The sequence below is a fragment of the Heptranchias perlo genome, chromosome 25 (genome assembly GCF_035084215.1).
Source record: "Heptranchias perlo isolate sHepPer1 chromosome 25, sHepPer1.hap1, whole genome shotgun sequence".
Lineage (NCBI taxonomy): Eukaryota > Metazoa > Chordata > Chondrichthyes > Hexanchiformes > Hexanchidae > Heptranchias > Heptranchias perlo.
The window spans coordinates 37,838,945-37,860,396 of record NC_090349.1 but is presented as its reverse complement, the minus strand read 5'-3'; the positions used below and the strand labels follow the sequence as shown (position 1 = coordinate 37,860,396).

At 44.4% G+C, this 21,452-nt stretch overlaps 1 protein-coding gene across 5 annotated transcripts in view; it reads right to left on the bottom strand.

Annotated features, from left to right (window-relative positions):
* The window catches only part of LOC137342242 (unconventional myosin-XVIIIb-like), a 265,799-nt gene that overhangs the window by 220,889 nt on the left and 23,458 nt on the right, over window positions 1-21,452 (bottom strand). For 3 of the 5 annotated variants that reach the window (XM_068006069.1, XM_068006068.1, XM_068006071.1), the window contains exons 2-5: window positions 14,753-14,867; window positions 5,390-5,538; window positions 2,880-3,419; window positions 2,316-2,382 (exon numbers count right to left, since the gene is read on the bottom strand). In XM_068006069.1, the coding sequence (XP_067862170.1) occupies window positions 2,316-2,382; window positions 2,880-3,419; window positions 5,390-5,538; window positions 14,753-14,789 (793 nt within the window). In that variant the 5' untranslated portion in view covers window positions 14,790-14,867. The remainder of the gene's footprint in view (window positions 1-2,315; window positions 2,383-2,879; window positions 3,420-5,389; window positions 5,539-14,752; window positions 14,868-21,452) is intronic. The other 2 variants (XM_068006072.1, XM_068006073.1) reach the window with 2 other exon arrangements.

Sequence of the window (21,452 nt, the reverse complement as noted above, 5' to 3'; positions counted from 1 at the left end):
TGGAGAGAAGGACTAAGGCAGACAAGTTTTGAGAGAAAATTCCAGACAGGGAACCGATGATAACTGAAGATTCTGCCAAATAAAGTCTGACACTTAATCCAGATTCAGAGTGGATGCTGGAATGTAGGGATGCTCGAGGTTGCAAATATTGGGAGACCGCCGAGGAATTTGTAGAGGACGACAAGGATTTTGAAGTCCGTGAAGTGGTGGACGGAGAGCCAGGGGACGTTGGTGAGAACAGGGGTGATAAGTGAGCAGAACCTAGTACAGGATAGGCTAGAACCTAGGGGAATACTGGACGTGACCATGCAGGAAAGGGAAGACAGGAGGAGAAGCTATTTCAGGAGATATGCTGGCTATGTTAGGGTAGGTAGGAGTGGAACTATGAAAGGTGGGCCTCAGAGGAGAGGCAGTGGAGGAGGATGGACTGGTTAACCATACTGAAGACTGCAGAGAGGTCAGGGAGAACAAATGAGAGATAACACACCAGATGACATAGGTGACTTTGACCAGAACTGTCTCACAGGATGGAACCTGGACTAAAGGGGGATTCAAACAAAGGAACGGTGGAAGAGGTGGGTTGTGATGGTAAATTGAAGGACCTTAGAAGGGAAAAGAGAATGAGAAGTAGGCCAGCAGTGGAAGAGGAGGGGGGAAATTAAGGGTGCACTTTTAAAGAGGGGCTTATGATAGCAATTTTGAATGCAGGGGTAACCGATGGTGTCTGCGAAACACTGGGCTAAGGAGAGCTAGCTGAATGATCAGGAGCAGGGTTGGGTGGAAGCTGAGAGAGCAAGTGGTGGGTGTTATGGAGGGACTGAATCTACTGATGTTCTTACGCATCCCCGATTTTAATCGCTCCACCATTGGCGGCCGTGCGTACAGCGGCCTAGGCCCTAAGCTCTGGAATTCCCTCCCCAAACATCTCCACCTCTCACTCCTCCTTTAAGACACTCCTTAAGACCTACCTCTTTGACCAAGCTTTTGGTCACCTGTCCTAATATCTCCTTACGTGGCTCGGTGTCAAATTTTGTTTGATAACGCTCCTGTGAAGCACCTTGGGACATTTTACTACGTTAAAGGCGCTATATAAATGCAGTTGTTGTTGTTGCGTGAGAGATGGGAGGGAAGCTTGAGTGTATTTCGGTTGGGGGCGGGGTGGTGGTGGGAGATTCAAAGTGAAGTTTTGGACTGCCTGTACATTTTTTTACTTTTTCCGTGTACGGGTGAAACCGAGTCTATGCGAAACAGCTTCCTCCAGGCCTCACTCCTTTTGCCTAAGCGCACTTGAGATGGCTTAACACCCAAATCACAGTACAACATTTTAATCGCAGTGATGTCAAAACCAGCTCACAGCACAAACCAAATCACATCTCTGGTCTACAGGTGCCAGAACTATTGAAGACCATTAAAAGAAAAGCTTGCAGGAGGAGTGAATGAGCACATGAAGAAGCATCAGGGTATGTGCATGCAACAGAAATACTGGTTTATCAAATCCTGTTAATGCCCGTATTATCCACAGAAAGAAAATGAAAACCTTCAAAGTCAAAATAGTTGTTTTCTGTGCATCTGCAGAACTGTATTGCTTTGTAAATGAGTTCTGGTTGGGATTTGACAGATATCACTGCAATTCACAGATGTGCCCCCATTTGCTGGAAGTTCTCATCCTTCAACCCCAGATTTTTTGGGAAGACATTTCAATATTTTCTCCCCTTCCCCCTTCCTTTTCAGTTCCGTTACACCGTCACGTCATTCCTAACTGAGAGTATGAGCTGACAACACTACTTCCAGATTTCTGCATCTACCGTAAATAAATAATTTGTATTTCTAGAACTTTTTAGCATCCGGGATGTCCCAAAGCACTTCACGTAGGAAAAATTAGTTTGAAGCGCAGTCATTGTTGCTGTGTAGGCAAACATGACGGCCATTTTACACACAAGATCCCACAGTGAGATGAATGAGAGTTAATCTATTGTTGATGGTGTTGGTTGAGGGAAGAATGTTGGCCAGGACACCAGGACAACTCCCTGTTCTTCTTTGAATCATGCCATGGGATCTTTAACATACAAACAAATCACCAGAACAGGCACAACATCTCATCTGAAGGACCTGAGGATGCAAAGCCAACAGAGGGACTTAACCTGCAGTCTTCTTCCTTCAGATCGACCTGCTGATATTCCATTCCCTGCTGTAATAGTACTTCAATATATTATTCATTAGAAGTAAAACCGGCTAATCATGCCTTTCAGAACTTGATTTGGATTTTTTCAGAACATCTCTGAATTAATAGGTTAATAAGATCAAAGAGTAATTACCTAAAGTAAATCCTTCTTTGTGGACATACCAGACCCTGTCAGTCTCATACCAAACATCGTCTCTCACCTAAAACAAAGAAAATATCAAATTTAAGTTCAATCGATGTACTTTTACTCCTGTAATACTGACCATGTTCAGTAGAGAAGGCTTCTTCAAAAGTTGAACACATTGGGCCCAATTTTTTTTTTGCCTCTTGTACTGCCACAAAAGACGAGAGAAAGAAAAATGGAAAGTTTTCCTGTTTAAAAAATTGCACCACATTTTAAGACGCAATTTAATAATTTTCAAATCATCTCAAAAATCCATTGACCATGAAAGCTGGCCCAAATTACAGAGCTTACTTCACTAAGAAACCAATATGTAAAAGGACAGTCAAATCCAAAAGGAGACATTAGTCAGAATATTGTGTTTCTTGTTGAGAAATCTTAAATCAGATCACTTGCCTTTCCACCAGCCAGGTCTGAAAAACATTCTGAGAGTAAGGTTCCACATTCCGATTACTGCTATTAGAAAAATGTAACTTCCTGAACTGGCTAATGGGTAGTCCCGTAGACAGAAATTACCTTCTCCAAATCCACTTGTTCCCCTCGACTTTCCTCAATCTCTTGATTCGCTTCATGATTGATGAGTTTTTCTTGCATATTCTCCCCCGCTGGGCCCTCAGGTACTTGACAATTGGACTCTTGCCTGTCTGGTGTAACCTTCCCTACGTTCAATTGAGATTTCCCATCTTCCTTTGAGAACTCTTCATTTCTGCTGGGCTGCTGAGCACCGAGATTGGTTTCCATAGCAACTGGACCTTGCCTGGTTTGGAATGGACCAATTTTTTGCTGAGAACTGTCCACGTTTTCCCGTTCCAGAGTCTGATTTCCTCCTGATGGTGCAGTCACTTGGGTCACTTTTGGTTTCCTAAACACTTTCGCTCGTTTGCATTCGGCCTTTGTTTCTGGTGGTGGTGCAGATTCACCCTCAGGTCCATCTCCATGGTGCCCGTTTACCAATAGCTGAGTCCTGCTGTCCATTGCTTCGTCTACTGCCTGGCTTTCATTCTGAGTTAAATGTAAAAAATGTTGAACCACACTACCACCCAATTTAGCTGGACGCTGTAATGGGAGATAGGTGAAGGGTTAAGGTTAATGGTGATGAAAGGGAAAACATCCTCTTGATTTATAGCATACACGGAGGATCATACAAGATTAGCATCAAGGCTGCAGAGATCAGAAAAACACATTAAACATGCAACATCTCAATCAAATGTTGTTTAACATTTAAAAAAAAACTTCATTGACCTCAAAACACATTGTTGTCCTTTTTTATTGCAATTTTAAATAGTTCTAGTACTGCACCTTTAACTCAGCTGGTCCCCATAAGCTTCCAAGATGTTTGGGTGGGGTTAGGTGTGGGATGGGTTCAGAATCAGCGCTAGATGGAACAGTGTTAATCATATCCTGTCACTATACCACACATAAACATAACAACTTGCATTTATATAGCGCCTTTAACCTGGTAAAACGTACCAAGGTGTTTCACAGGAGCGTTATCAAACCTGACACCGAGCCACATAAGGAGATATTAGGACAGGTGACCAAAAGCTTGGTCAAAGAGGCAGGTTTTAAAGGAGCGTCTTAAAGGAGGAGAGAGAGGTAGAGAGGCGGAGGGGTTTAGGGAAGGAATTCCAGAGCTTAAGGCCTAGGCAGCTGAAGGCATGGCCACCAATGGTGGGGCGATCAAAATCGGGGATGTGCAAGAGGCCAGAATTGGAGGGGTGCAGAGATCTGGGAGTGTTGTGGGGCTGGAGGAGGTTACAGAGATAGGGAGGGAGATAGAAACAGGTTGCAGAATGGGCAACAATGCTCACCCAAATCAGAAATCACGCATCTGGTGGAGTCGCAAGAATGCTCCTCACCTTTCTTTAAAATCATGGCCGATTCCAATGCTAACAAATACCACGAGGCACACAGCTCCCTTAAAAGGGAAAATCGGTGACCAGGCTGTTCGGGGGAGGGGAATTAAATCAATATTTTAAAAGCAACCCACTGAAATAATAAAAGAGGGTGCAGAACGACTATACAAAAGAATCCTACTTTGAGCTAGACCACTGGAAAAGTGGGGCCAGGCACAGCTAGCGCCACAGGGACACAAATCAAAGTGCTCCCCCCCACTTAAAAGGGCAACATCCCTAAAATTCAGGGAGAGTCTGGCCCACCCAAACTGATTTTTAAAACAAATTAACTGAAAGTTAAAAGTAAAGGCCAGGGAAAATTGGAACCAAAATTCTATGCAGTTCATTTGTTAATGCTGAAAAACATCCTCAAAATGGATTCTTTAAATTTGATTATTTCATAATGATTTTGCTTGCAACATCGGGATTTTGTTTCTGAACTTCCTCCAAAATAAAGAAAAAGAAAATTACTGCCCTGAATAGTAATTTGCACCAGAATTAATGTTTGCCGACCAATGTGTGTTTGCACTACACAATCGGTCAAGAGAGGTTCAAATATTTGCTCCAATTTTTACTTTTTTTTTGATAAAAGTGTGACTGAAAAAAAAAATGGCAAAAATAAGCAAAAAAGGATTGGTAAAAACAGCCTGATCATCATTTTATTTTCACGGCTGTATAGAAAAATCTTCACCAGCCACCATCGCAGTCATAAAACCAAGTCTGAAACACAATTACAGCCCAGATCATAAACAACCGATATCAAAGTACAGGCACAAAGTGGAGGGAGTTGTTATGATCTGGAATACACTGCCTGAAAGGGCGGTGGAAGCAAATTCAATAGTAACTTTCAAAAGAGAATTGGATAAATACTTGAAGGGGAAAAATTTGCAGGGCTACAGGGAAAGAGCAGGGGAGTGGGACTAATTGGGTAGCTCTTTCAAAGAGCCGACATAGGCACAGTGGGCTGAATGGCCTCTGTCTGTGATCATAGTAAAGTTCGATGATCCTAAATCCAATTGGAAGGTTTACAGAGTGTTCTTCAACTTTAAGCTTATCGTCCCTGCGATTGCTTCTCCCAGACAGCCCTCCCTCCACCCTCCCCTCCTGCCCACAGCTCTCCGACACACCCACCTGTTGTTCGAATCTTCGCTCCTTTTCTTGCTCTCGTGCCTCTTTCGCTTCTTTCTCCGTTTGTCGGACAAGCTGCTTGATGAATCCTGCAGTAGCTACGGGGGAGATTGGTGACACAGGGGGAGGAGGGTGCTCTTCTTGCTTGATCTATTTTTATACAAATTGACCAAGAGCCATTTTAGAACAGCAGTGTTCAATCCCCGTGCACTTTCTGTAACGTTTTACATCAAGCAATGGGGTTTGAATTATAAACAAATAACCCAGTGAGAAACTCGATACCCTGTCTCCCAATTTTTCCCCTTGCTCAAGGCATCAACTCCCTCACTTTTCCAACTGGCAGGTCCCCTATGATGCTTCACCGAGTGGCCATTATTCACGCTAGGAGCTTTGGCAATGAGGCTATTCGGTCACAGGAGCATCCTGAGCTCACTTGACATCCTTCCAAACCTCAGCCTGTAGGTCCACACATGAACAATGGTAATTTAGGTGAGTAGAACCTTACCCCACCAAGGAGTCAACACCTTCAAAAGAGGATGGGAGTGGGGGGAATAGGAATTTGTCAATGTGTGGCCTGAGGCGAATCAGAGGGATTTTATGTTCATTTTAAATCTATATATATATATATATTATATTAATCAAATTACTGATATGGATAACATCCGTAGTGCAGTTTTCAGCAGAGTAAGCAACAAGAAATTGGGGCCTGAGGCACGTAAAACGGCTTGCAATCTCAAACGCTTCCCAAAGTCACTCAGAGTTATTCCGTACTGCCTTTCTCTTTTGAAGGAGCAGGCTGGGGTAAGGATTCACAGGTTGTGGGTCACCCTCTGGTACATTGCCCAAAGCAGTCACTTTTTTGCCTGAGAGCCCCAGACAGTGTGCGTCAGCAGGCTATTCAACCGCAGGGTGCATCACAACCAAACCTGAACCTGTTCCTGTCCCTGTCCCTGTCCATTATCCACACATGCACTCTTCCAGCAGGGGAAATCATCTGATAGCGATTAAGTTGATTCTTTTTTTTCCCCTCACCACCCCGGTGGCATTCAGGCAAGTTATACACTTTAACATGGTCAAGAATGTTTTTTATTTATATATAAGATTATAGTTCATCACTACCCTTTGAGGCCTGAGATCTTATGACCCCCACAGCACAGAAACATGATCCAGATGTGTGATATAAATTGAAAGTTCATCTCTTAATTTGCATGTAACCTTGGATACAGCCGGTACGCAACATGCTCATTAACGAAAGCATCTTCGGAGTACACCTCTCACCACCGCTAATGGACAAACCGACCATTGTAATAGGGCGTCAGTGTCCATTCCCATTACATCTGATAAAACCCACCTTCGGTCCATTTAGGGGTTTCTCATCCGACAGGACGTAGGGTAGGAAATAGAATGTTGTATTGTGTGGGACGTGTATATAGACATTTCATCTTACATTCTATGGGGAATTGTCACGGGCGACGTTCGAGGCTCCATTTGTTGGATGGATTAGGTTTTAATACCCTAGTTACGATGCACCTGCTTATATTACTGGGCACATTCAGAGGGCCAATAGCAACACTGAAGCAACTGCACACATGCATGGCATGTGCACAGGTGATCAAAATCACGTAAGGCAATTCGACATTTCTGGCCATGGATTGTCCAAGATAGCCCAGGAAAGGACTGTACCAGCAACAATGTAAAGGAAATGCCCATTTGGGTAGGTCAACAGCTCAGGCTGATCCAGGTCAGAACTACAGGATAGGCAATGCCATCCAGCACTGGCTTGCCACTTATGAATAATCACTCCAAATACCCCATCCTACACACTTTTCCTCCTCCCTTCATCCTCACTGTGTGCAAATCGAGACTCATTGCTCTATCTCCTATTCTAACTCAATTTCTCCGAGAAACTCAAAACTGTGGACCTCTTTACAGCCCTCAGACTTCCTTTCCTCCAATGATCTTCAAACTTTTGAAACCTGAGTTTGGCGTCACCTAATCACCATGTCTTGATTTACCTCACCCACCCACCTCACCTTTTCGACCGCAGTGGTTTCCTGTACCGTGAAGCCTTGACCCTTAACCTTGGTCTTTTTATAACAAGAATCGGCGGTCAGCCCCTCTCTCCCAAAGTATACATGCACACACTTCCTCTCTCCCCACCCCCATCCCCCCAACTCTCCCTGGGTTGATCGTGAAGAAGAGTTTCACCATTTCAGTATATTGATACCATGGTTTATCAAAGTTGTATCTCCTCGACAACAAAGATGGCTTGACTATTGACAGCACAAATGTATAGGATACACAGGACGATGGAGCAGTGGAATGAGAGATGGTGCCACAAGAATTGAAATGACGAACGGTCATAGACGGGAGAGGTCTACTTCGGAGTCAGGTAAATAGCCGTTAATGCAAATCCATTTTACCTATGCAGTGGGACGCTGTATGTTCAAATAGAAAATCCTTCTGTTTGGAGAAGTGAAAAGTTCAGATACCTGATCGCATATTTGGTCAGTATCACCAGGCATATTTAGTATTAGTACCAATACACTAAATAGGGGGAGAGATCTCACAGGCCAATATGATTCTTGTGTGTTCCTCTGTATTCAACTTAATATAGTGTCTCAATTGCCCACCAGTGACAGATCTGTAGCCACCAGTACCTTACAGCTCAAACCGACTCTCTTTAGACACAACTCAAAATAGGAAGACCCAGTCCTATATAATTCGAGAGCTGGGTGCTTTTCACAATTCAAGTGCACACAATATGATAATAACACCCACCCACCAGTACACTGCACTGAAATCCTAGTAACAACATTCCATTGTTTCCAAAATGAAACCAACGTGGAGAACTTGGGAAGGTTGTTTATGCAAGATTCTGCTCCCATCGCAGAGCCTGGCGAGTGATTAGCACAATAGTAGGGATGAAGCTTAGACATCATAGCCTCATTTTCCAAACCGCACTCGCCACTAGTAAGACTACATGTTGGAAGCAAAGTCTTATAAAATGGCCCTCAAAGTGGCTGAAAACACAAGTCACACTGGGTGACCAGGAATCTTGGTTAACTCATCAGTTTGGATAAACAACGTCCCTCTGTATAGAGTTACTTTTTTGAAAATACTAATTTTCATATTTTAAATCAAACATGCACAAAATGCAACACTGTGAAGTATCTAATTGTAATCTACAAAGCGTTAGCCTCAAATTTTGGTGTTAGCAAAGCAGAGATGGAGCTTTGAAGGCATTTTAATTCCATTTACCACTCAGACAGTCAGTCTTGTACCCTGGGTTTCCTTCAACCTACGACATCTGCAAAAATGATACTCGCTCAGTGGCATTCAATGTGTTAACGTTTTGAGGGAGGATTTTGGTGAATTTTGCACTCAACAGTATGAAACGAGTCAGCACTGGGAAATGGGACCTTTTCATAGAGACCTGCGAACATATTGTGTGCTGCGAGAGAGAACCTGAAAGAATGAGAGAATGGGGCTGGGTGGGAGGCTTCACAGGCACCAAGTCTCAGTATCAAGCATCCCCAGGTCAGGAATGGCATAGGTTGGACACAGAGCCCCTTCTGTTCTGTCTCAACAAACTGTCTCAATCCAAATGTCAGAAAACCCCGTCTGCTGTGCCCAGTGTAATGTTTCCATTTCCCAAATCAACCTCCCTAAGCAAGATTGCCAGTTTAGTGCCCAATCAGGGTAACTAAGAACTGAGAGACTGTCCAAACTCATATATCGAGTATCCTTATAACCTTCTGACAGCGGAGACTTTCATCCAGGTTTAAATTTGAACCCAAGCCCCAGAGGTGAAAGGTTAGCATCCAACACACTACAGCACTCTCAATTCCTACTCTCACATTTCCCCCCATAGTTCCTAGGTCTCTAACAATAGCAGGCATTGTATAACAGTAACGGCCACTGTCTAACAATAGCAGGTATTGTTATACAATAGCAGTCATTTTTTACAGTAGCAGCCATTATATACAGTAGTGGCCACTGTATAACAATAGCAGCCACTGTATAACAATAGCAGCCACTGTATAACAATAGCAGCCACTGTATAACAATAGCAGCCACTGTATAACAATAGCAGCCACTGAATAACAATAGCAGCCACTGAATAAGAAGCCACTGAAGGAAAGAAAAGAGGAGCATGAACATTTCTCTGCCCACCCCGCTGAGACCATGAACTCACCATGTTTGAAGGTCATGGTTTGAAGATCTAACCCTCAACCAGTCCATGAAGACTACAGTTTATCCACGCACATAACCGGGGGAAGCAGGGAGGGGCGGGGGAAGAGATTACCAATAATTTGGATCTCAAACATGATTTCCTCTAATATGAAATTGATTCTAAACATAATAAAATGATTGGTGGTGTATTACAGGCACCCAGGGCCCGATATTAGGAGGGAGGCGGGTTGCCAGCTGGGGGGGTTGACTGGGTGCGTGGGGAACGCGTCCAGTGAAATCGGGGTGCTCCGCACGCGATCGCAGCCTAATTGAAGGTACTTACGCGTGCTTCTGGGTTTCCCGTTCCAGACCTGCGCAGCGGGCGCACTGGGCACCTGCATCACAGGCTGTCAGCAGGAGGAGCCCTATTTAAAGGGGCAGTCCTCCAATGCTCCTCCTGCAGCAAACAACCATATTGGCAGCATGTAGCAGCCCAGAGGCAAGGCTGCTCCAAGGTTCTCTGACTCCTCACTCCAGGTGCTGCTCGATGGGGTCAGGAGGAGGAGGGAAATGATTTTCCCATCAGACAGGAGGAAGTGGCCTGCCTCTGCCACCAAGAAGGCCCGGCTGGAGGTGGCCGAGGAGGTCAGCAGCAGCAATGTGTGCCGAACCTGGGTCCAGTGCAGGAAGTGCTTTAATGACCTAACCAGGTCAGCCAAAGTGAGTACACTTACGCATTCTCCCACACTCCGTCTTCCACATCACCTCCACCACCACACAACTCCTTCTGCACTGCCACCACAACACTCTCGCATCACTCCTCACATCCACTCAACCATCATCCTCACCTTACCTGCACTTACTCACCGCCCCAGTTCCCATTCGAAGACTACCACGCAACCCAATCCTCATACAATCTCATGGCTATGTCTCACATGCAGCCTCCCATGCATCTCCCTCACAGTCACCCCCACCCACACCAATGTATGCAGCGGGTCACCATGCAACCATCACTCAATCACGCCTCTCTGTGTTTTGCCCTGATAGGAGAAGAGATGCCGGAATGCCCAGGAGAGGGCAGGGACCGGAGGGGGCCCACCACACCAGGTGGTCTTAACAGACGCGGAGCAGCAGGCATTGGAAGTAAGCCGGACGCTGGAGTGCCTGTCCGTGGCGGATGCCGAGACTGGGAGTGCACAAGCGGCTGGTGACAGAAATCTAACACATGATTGCGAATGATCTTAACATCACTTGGCATCTGCAGCACCTCAACATCTGTCCACATGCTTAATATTGCTTTCTGTTCTCTTGCAGGGCCATCTGCGAACGCCGTGACTGCAGAGGGCGATTCCTCAGAGGACCTGCCGGCCTCTGAGGGTGCATCGTCGCATCTGAGCCAGCCATCCACCAGCGCAGATTCACACACCAGGTAGTTTGCAGACCTGATTGGGAGGATATTTTAGGAGGTGTGGGATTTTCATGTCAACAGAGCGTGTTTCCCGTGATGGGGGAAACACTCCCAGTTGAAACAGACGTATTGCAGCCATCAGCCAGTGGGAGCTGCAGAGGTCCATTTGAGAGGTGGTGGGGGGAGACCTTCACTCATTGCAGGATACCATTCTGTCACTTTGGTACATGTGTCTGCACACCGGACTTGAGGTTCCAAGTTGGTGAATTTTTAGTGTTAGGAGGAGGGTGGTGCAGTCCAAACTTTGTCCAAAGTGACAGAGTGGCCTCCTGCAATTTAATTGCCGCTGGGAGACCCGCACGCAGGGGCTGCGCGCGCATCTAAGCGCGTCATTGGGGAACCCGGAAGTGGGCGGGTCGGAGCCGGGCTCCGGACCCGCCCCGGGAATCCCCATTTGTAGCAGCCCCACCCCCGCCACGAACGCACCCGCTCGGCCATCTGAAAAATGGACCCCCAGTGTCAGCATCAAGTATCCCAGGTATAGCGCTGGATAAATGCACAACTCCTTATACTCCACTCAACAGTGTGTCTTAACCCCAACCTCAGAAACGTGGCCACACACATAACTGGGTAGAGGTGCGGGAGTGGGGGGGGGAGGGGGGAGGGGGCACGTTGGTGGAGAGCTTAGCCAGAAGGTCCCTGGTTTAGTCCCTGGTCCTGCTGTATCTGGGATTTTTTCATAAAACTGTGTCAAAAAGTAAGACCTGACCTTCATATCGCCTGTGAAATAGTCCGTCAGTACCTACCTGATACAGAGTCACGATGGTGGCAGTAGGAGGTGGGAAGGGCTGTATGATCGTTCACGGACACTCAACGGGATTCACATCAAAATCAACCTGAAGAGTCATGAAGATTTTGTTTGGCGCAAAGAGTGAATTTTAAGAAGGGTCACAATTTAACCCTCACCCTACAAGAAATGGTCGGCTACTACTTTAAAAGGACTTCCCTAATCAATTATTTAGGATTTACAAGCCAGAAATTCCTGTACTAATCAGAGACTAATTCTTGTGCATCAAACATGGTGGTGACTATGTCTTCCTGTTGTACCTGTCACAGATCAGAACAGTTGCAGAAGGTAAAATTTAGGTTGTATCTTAGAAATTGTTCAGAAGAACAATTATGGTAAATATGAGAGATGAAAGAAAGGGGATGAAAAGCGACAAATACTGGACATTCGAAAGAAAAACAGAAAATGCAAGAAATACACAACAATTTAAGACGGAGGTGGGTAAATGTTTCGGCTGCGTCCCTTCATTAAAATCAGTCCTGATGACATTAGGCTGACTTCTCACATTTACATACTGCGCATTTTCAATTTTAATGCATGAATATTGTAAGGATATCATCATCACCATTTTCAATGCTCACTTTCGTCCCTCCATCTCATTTTCTTGCACAGAAATGTTTATTCTGTGGGCCACCCAGTTGCACTAATTGCCAAAAAAAAGGTTAGGGGGAGAAAAAGTTATCAGGTGATAGAAGTATAAAAATAAACATCACCTTACTATTAATCTCAAAAAAATTTAAGGCCGCTTTTAAAAAAACTTCTTTCTGAAATTCTACTGAATTTTAAACAAACCCAACCAGTATTCCGGATTGGTTTTTGACTGTCTGAGCAGATTTATAGTAGCTAAGCAATCAGTAAAGAAGCTTCCAAAATCTAGTTACTTTCAAAATATTTGCTTCAAAATTATCTGCATGATGCATGCAGCTCCGTGACAGACCTGCCAAACACCACAGAGAGCAGAACCAAGCAATCCAATTGGAAATAAAGGATGTCATAGATCCAATCTTGCTTTCATATCTTGGTTGCACAGTGTAATCTGAATACATTGGTGAGATTAGACACATTGGCTTTGCAAATGTAATCTGCGTCATAACAAACGACTGGAAAAGTGACTACATTCTACATATCAAACCAGAATTTCTCAAGGTCAGTGGGGATAAGCAGCCAAAAGTCAGCACTGGATATTCCTCCATCACTTTGGCATTCTGAAGCCAAGATTTAGCTCACTGGTTTCAGATAGTCAGGAAAATGGAGTCCCATAGCTCAGCCCTGAAGCTCAACTCTACTTGAGCCCTGGAATGAACAATCATGAACAGCAGCACAGCTCCCACCTCTACTGCCATGCTGGTCTTTGGAGGTGGTCACCAACGGGCAGTAGCACCGTTGAAATTAAACGATGGACCATATGTTCCACTGTCAACTCCATTCTCAGTCCTGTGACCTTGCCAAATACAATGATAATGCCAAGGCACATGTAACCCTGCGGCAGGGAAGAGTGTGAAGATATAATACGATGAACTGTAGCATTGAAAATCAATGAATGTGAACATGAAACTGGAATTAGTATCCTCCATTCAAATGAGCAATAATTCCCACTCATCAGAAGTTGCCCTGTTTTTACTACCATACCAGTGTAATACAATGCATTGCTCTTAGTCATTCATGAGCACCAGGGATTACTTCATGCTACATGAGCACTATCTGGAGCTGCCTTGCAATGATGGTACAAATAAGACAGGGCTAATCTCATCATTCAGAATACCCAAACTGACCTATGAATTACTACAGATTCTAACAGGACAATTGACAAAATATTCCTCCCAAATGCAAACATCAGCAGTGGCCGTTGTTTATTAAGCAGCCTCTTTTTCAGTAACGTGCTGCAGGAAACACCAATGCAAGGAGTCAAACTAGAAGGAGAATTTCACACAACTTGGGTGCATCATGTTAGCATGGAGCAGCCAGCTAAGTTGTCATGAAGTGTGAAAATCTAATAGACTTGCTCTTTGCTGACTGTTGCCGAGCATCTGTGAAGTCTGGAGGGAGGCACATTAAGGACTTGTGATGGCAACGCTGATGAGAACAGGTAACATGTCAAACAGATGGGACCCAATCATCAAGGCAGCCAACATGGAGTTGATGATCCTTGACAGGAGGGCGCAGTTAGGGCAACATATAAAATTAACATGCTGATTAGATTAGGTAGAGAGCAAGGATAAACTCAAATAGCTTGGGGTGGTGATGAGGAGGCGGGGGATCCTAATGAACCGAGAGAACATTGAGCAAAAAGAGATGAAGAGAATCTGCTGAGAGAGCAGCCTCTTTGAGAAGTAGACCATCTATGAAAGAGAAAATAGGTAACTGTTTAATGGCGTGCTGATCTCTTCACTGATTCAATAGCTGTCGTAGTGCTTAAAAATTATCAAACACTAGGAAAGCATCTAGATGTTGTGAGAAAGAAATCTTCCTAATGTCTAGAAAACAACTTGTTAATGACAGGGGAATGAATTGACAACAGCCAGCCTAGATATCTGATATTTGGTGATGGTACAACAAAACGATTCTTCTAAAAGCAGATGGCAAGGTAAAATAGTCTTCAAGTTTGACACTGGAGCAGTCTAAATTTTGATATCAAATTCACTTTAAATAACGTTGTAGCACTTTGCCAGGTTTTCTAAATAAGAACGCAGCTGTTATCAGTCTCAGATTCATAGTCACACGGACAGGCACTGAAGTATTGATGAAAAATAGGATTTTTCTGCAAACGGCTTTCAATTTACCAAAACCCATGTGTCTAACCCCCCGTACCATTTTTGCAGGAATATCTGTTGCAGCGTTAGCAGAAGCTTATTCACACTTCTAAAAGCCAATGCAACTTCATCTTCTCTGCTGCATGCAGGAAGTAAACCTGTGACCCAGGAAGAGTAACTTCCCTTTTGTTCCCATAATGCTAGACGTGAGGATACAGCCATGCTCCTAGAGTTTAATCGAGGTGTGTTACAGGAACGGACTTGGTGCTTAGACGACTTGAAGGATATGGAGACATCAAACTACATGATGGGCAGAATGGTCATGCAGCGTTTTCCAAAGAGACAAAAAAATGGCAAAAGAGGAGAGAGAAAGAAAGGGAAAGAAACAGAATATTAGACCAATAATGCACACAGAAATAATGTCACAAAAAAAAATAGGAAAACTTGAACAGTGCTAGTTGCTCTCATGAAAACATTGATTGAACAGAACAGGATGAAGACAATTCAGCAGCTCCTACACTTATTGATTTTCCATGATGACTACCCTCATTTATTATTGGAGATAAGCTCCAATTTAAGCTCCAATAAGGCCAGGTGTCATTCCAATTCAGCAAAGCTGCTAGTCAGACACTGCACATTAGATATTTGGTCCCGTGGAGGATGCCTTTTTTTAATATATCTTTCAAATTGTACCTTTTGGCTTATTTCTGTGATAGACAGGGAAAAAAATTACTTCAGCCACTTACCTCAGTATAACAGAGTTGTATTATCTCACAAATATTCAATATGGCAGTCGCCACTCCTGGATAGAATTGCAAGAAACATACTCTTCCATCACTAATCTCAAACTCCTGGGAAGGACGCAAGAAACAGCTTGTCTGCTGATTGGTGAATCTTGTCTCACTTCCAGCTTACAACCTCTCGCCACATCGCAATCTTTCTTGTCTTTCTGTTTTATTGATATCACTGTGGTCATTGGCCCCCTAAACTTTCGTTCTTTGTTTCTCCAAATATGCAGTCCTACACTTTACCTTACATTTTTACTGTGTTGTAATCAAAACTCATTATACCATTCCTTAATCTCATTCTTTCCCAGGGACACCAGGTGCTCCTTACCTCCCTCACTCATCTCTTCCTACTACTATCTACAAACTTTTAAAACCCAAGCTCAGCCACTACTTTGATTTATTTTGTCTTCATTCCTACTTCTTTCAACTTTGGTTCTTCATCTAGATTGCTCAATTTTAATCCACGAAACTCTCAATATTCCAAAAATTGCAGCATGCTTAAAGATCACCTCATTGTACATAATGAATTGTACATATCAGCAGCACAGTTAGCATGAAAATTCGATGCCCGTTCAAACTCGATCACACCATGAAGTGATGCCCCCTAAAGTTAAATAGACTCCCGACACTTGCTTTGTTGGCTCCTGCATGAAGAAGTACTGGAATGCTATCAATGCCCGTGAACCTTGACCCAGGTCCTTCAGGCAAGAGCTGGTCAAAGAGAACAACATAATTTGAAAACATTTGCATGAATCTCTCCAAAATGAATCTCAGCAAAATTAATGATTCAAGTCAGTCTAATGCGACCTGAATCTCTCCAAGATACCTTGAACTTGGCAGCTAACATTTTAATATGTCATGCAAGGATTACCGTAGCAATGAAAGTACATTTCCTGCTGTTGCAGTGAGATTCTCTGCTGATCTCTGGAGGATGTGTGCTTGTCCAAACAAAGCAGCCAGGGCTCTGCGGTCTATATTGTCCCCACATGTGCAATTTCCCTGAGCTAAAACGTGGTGTAAGCGTGATGGAAAATGGAATGGGGAGATAATGAGCAGACAGTTTAAATTGGCTGATGTAAGCCTCTGTAAAAGTCTAGCAATGACAACCATTTGCTCGGTGGCCACGCATGTGAAAACACAACCTGCTACGGCACAAAGCCACATCTGGAAAATGGCTATCGTCAACCTTGGCTGAGGGGGTGGAGGCAAAGTGATTCCCTCGAAGGGGGACAGGGAAATTGGACGATGTCTGGTCTCCTGCATTTCTGGCAACGAGTTACATAGCAGCCAATAAAGAGGCTTGCCAATCCTTATAGCTCGGGATGGTGTTGATACTGGGGAAGAGGGATGGAAAAAAAATAGTTGAGGTGAATAGCATAGATGCATTTAAGGGGAAGCTAGATAAACACATGAGGGAGAAAGGAATAGAAGGATATGCAGATAGGGTTAGATGAAGATGGGTGGGAGGAGGCTCGCGTGGAGCATAAACACCGGCATGGACCTGTTGGGACAAATGGCCTGTTTCTGTGCTGTAAATTCTTTGTAATGACAACAACAACATGCACTAACGTGCCTTTAATGTAGAGAAATGCCCCAAGATGCTTCACCAGGGGAGGGGAGGGGTAAGGGGTCAAATAGAGACACCAAGTACGATTTAGGAGAGATGAACTGAAAACGTGTTTGAAAGGTTTGGAATGTGGGCTGAGATGTAGCCAGGCAAAAGGGCTTAGGAAGAGAATTTCAGACAGCAGAGATATAATGGCCGACAGCTTTGCCTCCAGTGTTGAAATGCGGTGGGGCAGGGGTGGAGATGCGAAAGACACGGAGTAGGTTTTAGCTATACCAGAAAGTGTGAGAACATAGGACTTGAGGAGATGGGCAGGTTTATACTGTGGGCCAGTGCTCAACTAAGCACTGAACTGAAAGCATCCAAACTCATTAGTGCCAGTAGAGACTTTAATCATCACAACAGCCTGGGCTGGATTCAAATTCAGGTCTTGGAGGTGAAAGGACAGTGTGATAACCCACAGCACAATCCAGTCCCTCAGAAAGAAAATTTTAAACGTTATACTCAGCCCAAAGGATTGCTGGAACAAAAGCTCTAGTGGCAAGTTGAATTCACGGCAGCAAAGTAAAAGCAGACTGCAGCACTCTGCATTTATTACTAGGACTGCCATTTAGCAATTTGACATGCTCTGCAAATTCTGCAAGGTTTCCCCATGTAGTGTATGGGGAATATAGTGATCAAAGACACATTGTGCTGGGCTCGTGGACTCTAAGCTTCATGGAGCAGTTGAGGCGAATAGCATAGATGCATCTAAGAGGAAGCTAGATAAGTACATGAGGGAGAAAGGAATAGAAGGATATGCTGATAAGATTGGATGAAGTAGGGTGGGAGGAGGCTCATGTGGAGCATAAATACCGGCATGGACCTGTTGGGCCGAATGGCCTGTTTCTGTGCAGTAAATTCTATGTATGTAAAATGAAACTGTAACAATTCCTCTATCCTCAAAGTACACAGCTTGCCAGGAAAAGCACTGGCATAATGTCAGGAGCAAATAGTTGGCACTTGGTCACGTGTAAACCATCTTCTTGCAAGGATATATCCACCAATCCCTAACTACCCTCAACCAAGTTTGAAAATACAACACTCCCTTAATTGGAATGCAAGCTTTCCAACCAACCTCAGTGAATAAAGGTTAAAGTTTGTTAATGTTCTCCTCCACAAGGCTGTAATTATCTGATGGAGGTTTCAGATTCCCTGGAGCTCAAAGCCTTACCTTACCTTTCAGCTCAGCTGCAAATAAAATCAGAGCGGAACCATCACACAAACAATTTGAGGCCATTTTGAAATTTTGATTTTTATATTTTAAACTGAAGTGGAGGCATTAGAGGGCCACGGTCTATCTCTCCCAATTTGAATACATTGAAACTGGGTCTATTATTTCTTACCAGATAAACCAACTGCCAAAGGCCACTCCTTAGTGTCATCATGTTAGATTACAGAGACGGGAGGAAATTCAAAATCTTTGGCGCAATATTAAAATATCACTGGTAATTAAGCACACACACTTGGGGCTCAGTTTTAAAACCGAGCCGGGAAGGGGGCAGGGGGGTCAAATCGGGGTCGGGAATCCCATTAGTACGGGTTTCCCGGATGTCCTTACGATTTTGACGTAAGGACGTCTTTTATTTTTGTCGGTTTCCCATCCGACTGACCGGCCTGATTGACAGGCTGGTCTCAGGGAGGGCATAGGTTGGCACGGGGGTCATGAGTCATGGGGAATGGGATCAGGGGTCATCGCAGGGGTCTGCGATCATTGAGTGCGAGGATCGGAGTCGGAGGATTGGAGTAGGGGGGAGGGTCGGGGATCAGGGGTCGGGGAGGATCGGGGTCGGGGGGGGGGTTGATTAAGGCCAGGGATCGGAGGATCAGAGTGGGGGGGGGGAGGATTGGGGTCGGGGGGGGGAGGATCGGGGTTGAGGGTCACGGGTCCGCGATCGGGGGTCGGGTGTCCACGATCGTTGGGGGGGGGGTCAGCCTGGGGGAAGCACTCCTGCTCCTCTGATCCCACAAGCTGTGCCTTTCTAGGCACCTAGCTGTTAGTCTCGGGCGTTCTCGCCTCCTTTCACGAGGCGTAAAACCCGGGAATCCCAGCCCCCCGGGTTTGAAATCGGGAAGCCCAGAAAAATGGAGGCCCAAAGCCTTCTTGAAAGGTTTTAAGGCCCGGCCCACCTCCTGGAAGTGGGTTGGTCGCCCGCCCCTCTTCCCGTCCTGGTGAAAACGGGAAATGAGCGGGTTGGAGACGGGTTGGGGGCGGGTCTGAAATGGGCAATTTTCAATGCCCCCTCGCCCCCAACCAACCCGTTTTTCACTTTGAAAATTGAGCCCCGGGTATCGATCCAAGGAATAATGCGGCATAAAAGAGAAATAATGAGCTAAAGTTTGCATTAATTTTGGTCCCTCGCTCATAGAATGCTTGACCCGCTACAACATAACAAAAACTGACCCTTTTCCTTTACAGCAGTATGTTTAATACCTGTTGGAAAGATGTAGGGAATATTTCCTCTGTCTGTAGTTATTATTGAGTGCAAAGAACACATTTACAATTTTGCTACAAATAAAAAAAAAGTTCTTTCTCCCCACCCCCCCTCAATCCCCATCACCCCATTCTTCTTGGTTTCAAAAAAGTTTTAATTCTTGCTGACACCATCTCAGCACAAAGAGTTTGGCCGTGAGCAAGTAAAACAATTCAGAGATTTGTACATCCATCAACTTAATTATTCATTTCTACATTTGACTTGTTTAAAGATGCACAACAAACTTTACTGTTGCTGAATATGTAGGCTAGACATTAAAAAGACATATTATTTCCTTAAAAATAAAACTAGGCATCACACTGAATAATAACCAGTGGGCCTGAAGAGCAAGGAAGTCCTGATCTTATGAGATGTCAAAAACCATTGAACACAGCAACGCATTAATCACAATGGACTGTTGTTTTAGCAATGCCTCATGGTAAAACAAACACAAGCTACCAAAGGGATCACCCCACATCTGATATCATTTAAAACCATAACCAGCTATGGCAGCAGAGTTAGTCATGGTGTAAGAAATAACACGGAGTTCTGATGAAGGGCCATCGACCTGAAACGTTAACTCTTGTTTCACTCTCTACAGACGCTGCCCTGACCCGCTGAGTGTTTTCCAGTGTTTTCTGTTCTTTTTTGAGTAAGAAATTATGCGGGTTGGAGCTCCATTTCACTTAGTTCCTGATGTGAACCATATCAAGCAGAGAGCTACCAAGCAAGACTATGGCTTTGTGCCTGGACAGTCCCTGTGACCTCCAGGGGGTACTGATGGTGGCTTGGGAGCAGGATGTGTCCCCGCCCTCTTGGCTGCAAGATATCAGACTGGATAGATGCAGAAAATACTTCATGAAAATTTTTTTAAGCAGCCATGATGGAGGATATATGAGAAGTTAGTGTGGGAAACAGTTTACATTCCACGAGCGGGCTAGATAACTCATGAGCATTATTGTGGGCTGAGCTTCAATTAGATGCAATTCATATTCTGCAATTCATCATCGTGTGTTCTAGAATATCACCATTAAGCAATTGACAAATGAACATTGAATGCAAATATCCATTTTAAACACAAATATACTGATATGTAGATTGTGGGCTAGTCCTGGCAATGTACCTTTAAAACATTTTTCTCAATTGTGAATCATTTCATTGAAACATGAAAAATATTACATGGTATTCTTGGCAGCGTGAATATTGTGGTTAATAGATGGCTCTTTCACCTTTTCAATGACATGATCGCGGACACATAACTAGAGTCTGCAACCAGGTCAAAGTGCTACTCTGAGAAACAGTCAAGGTCACTCTCAACCATGACACTCTGGCTGAGTTCAAGATGTACACGGCAGAATTTATTATCAGGAACAAATTACTCTTCTAAAAGAGACCAAGTGCTTTCAGATATCTGCTACCGGCCAGTCACATTTAAGGGTCTATAAAAAGCCCTCCCAATCTATCACAAAACCCTTGTTTCTATGATGTGTGGTTTATTCTTGGATCTGGCAGGAACCACACAGATCCACAGCCAGAATTTATTTAAAAGCACTGTTTATGCAAACTGGGTCCCAATCAGTCACCCAAGAACACAGGGCAAGTGCAGGAGTGGTGTAATGACACACATCATCAGACCCTGTTTATGCCTCCATTACTTTTGACTGTACTATGGAAAAGTTATTTATGAGGTAATGCATTGGATGATCAACAGGGTGCCTAGGATACGATAGTGTAGTGGATATGTTACTGGACTAGTAATCCAGAGAAAATGAGTTCATAATCCCACCATAGCAGTTTGAGAATGTGAATTCAGTCCTGGCAATACAAAGCAGGTGATGTAAAAACCCAACCGGCTCACTAATGTCCTTTAGGAAACCTGCCGTCCTGGCCTATATGTTACTCCAGTCTCACACCAATGTGGTTGATTCTTAACTGCCCTCTGAAGTGGCTTAGCAAGCTGATACAGTGCAGCGGTTCAAGACGATGGCCCACCACGCCCTGCCAGCGATGCCCACAT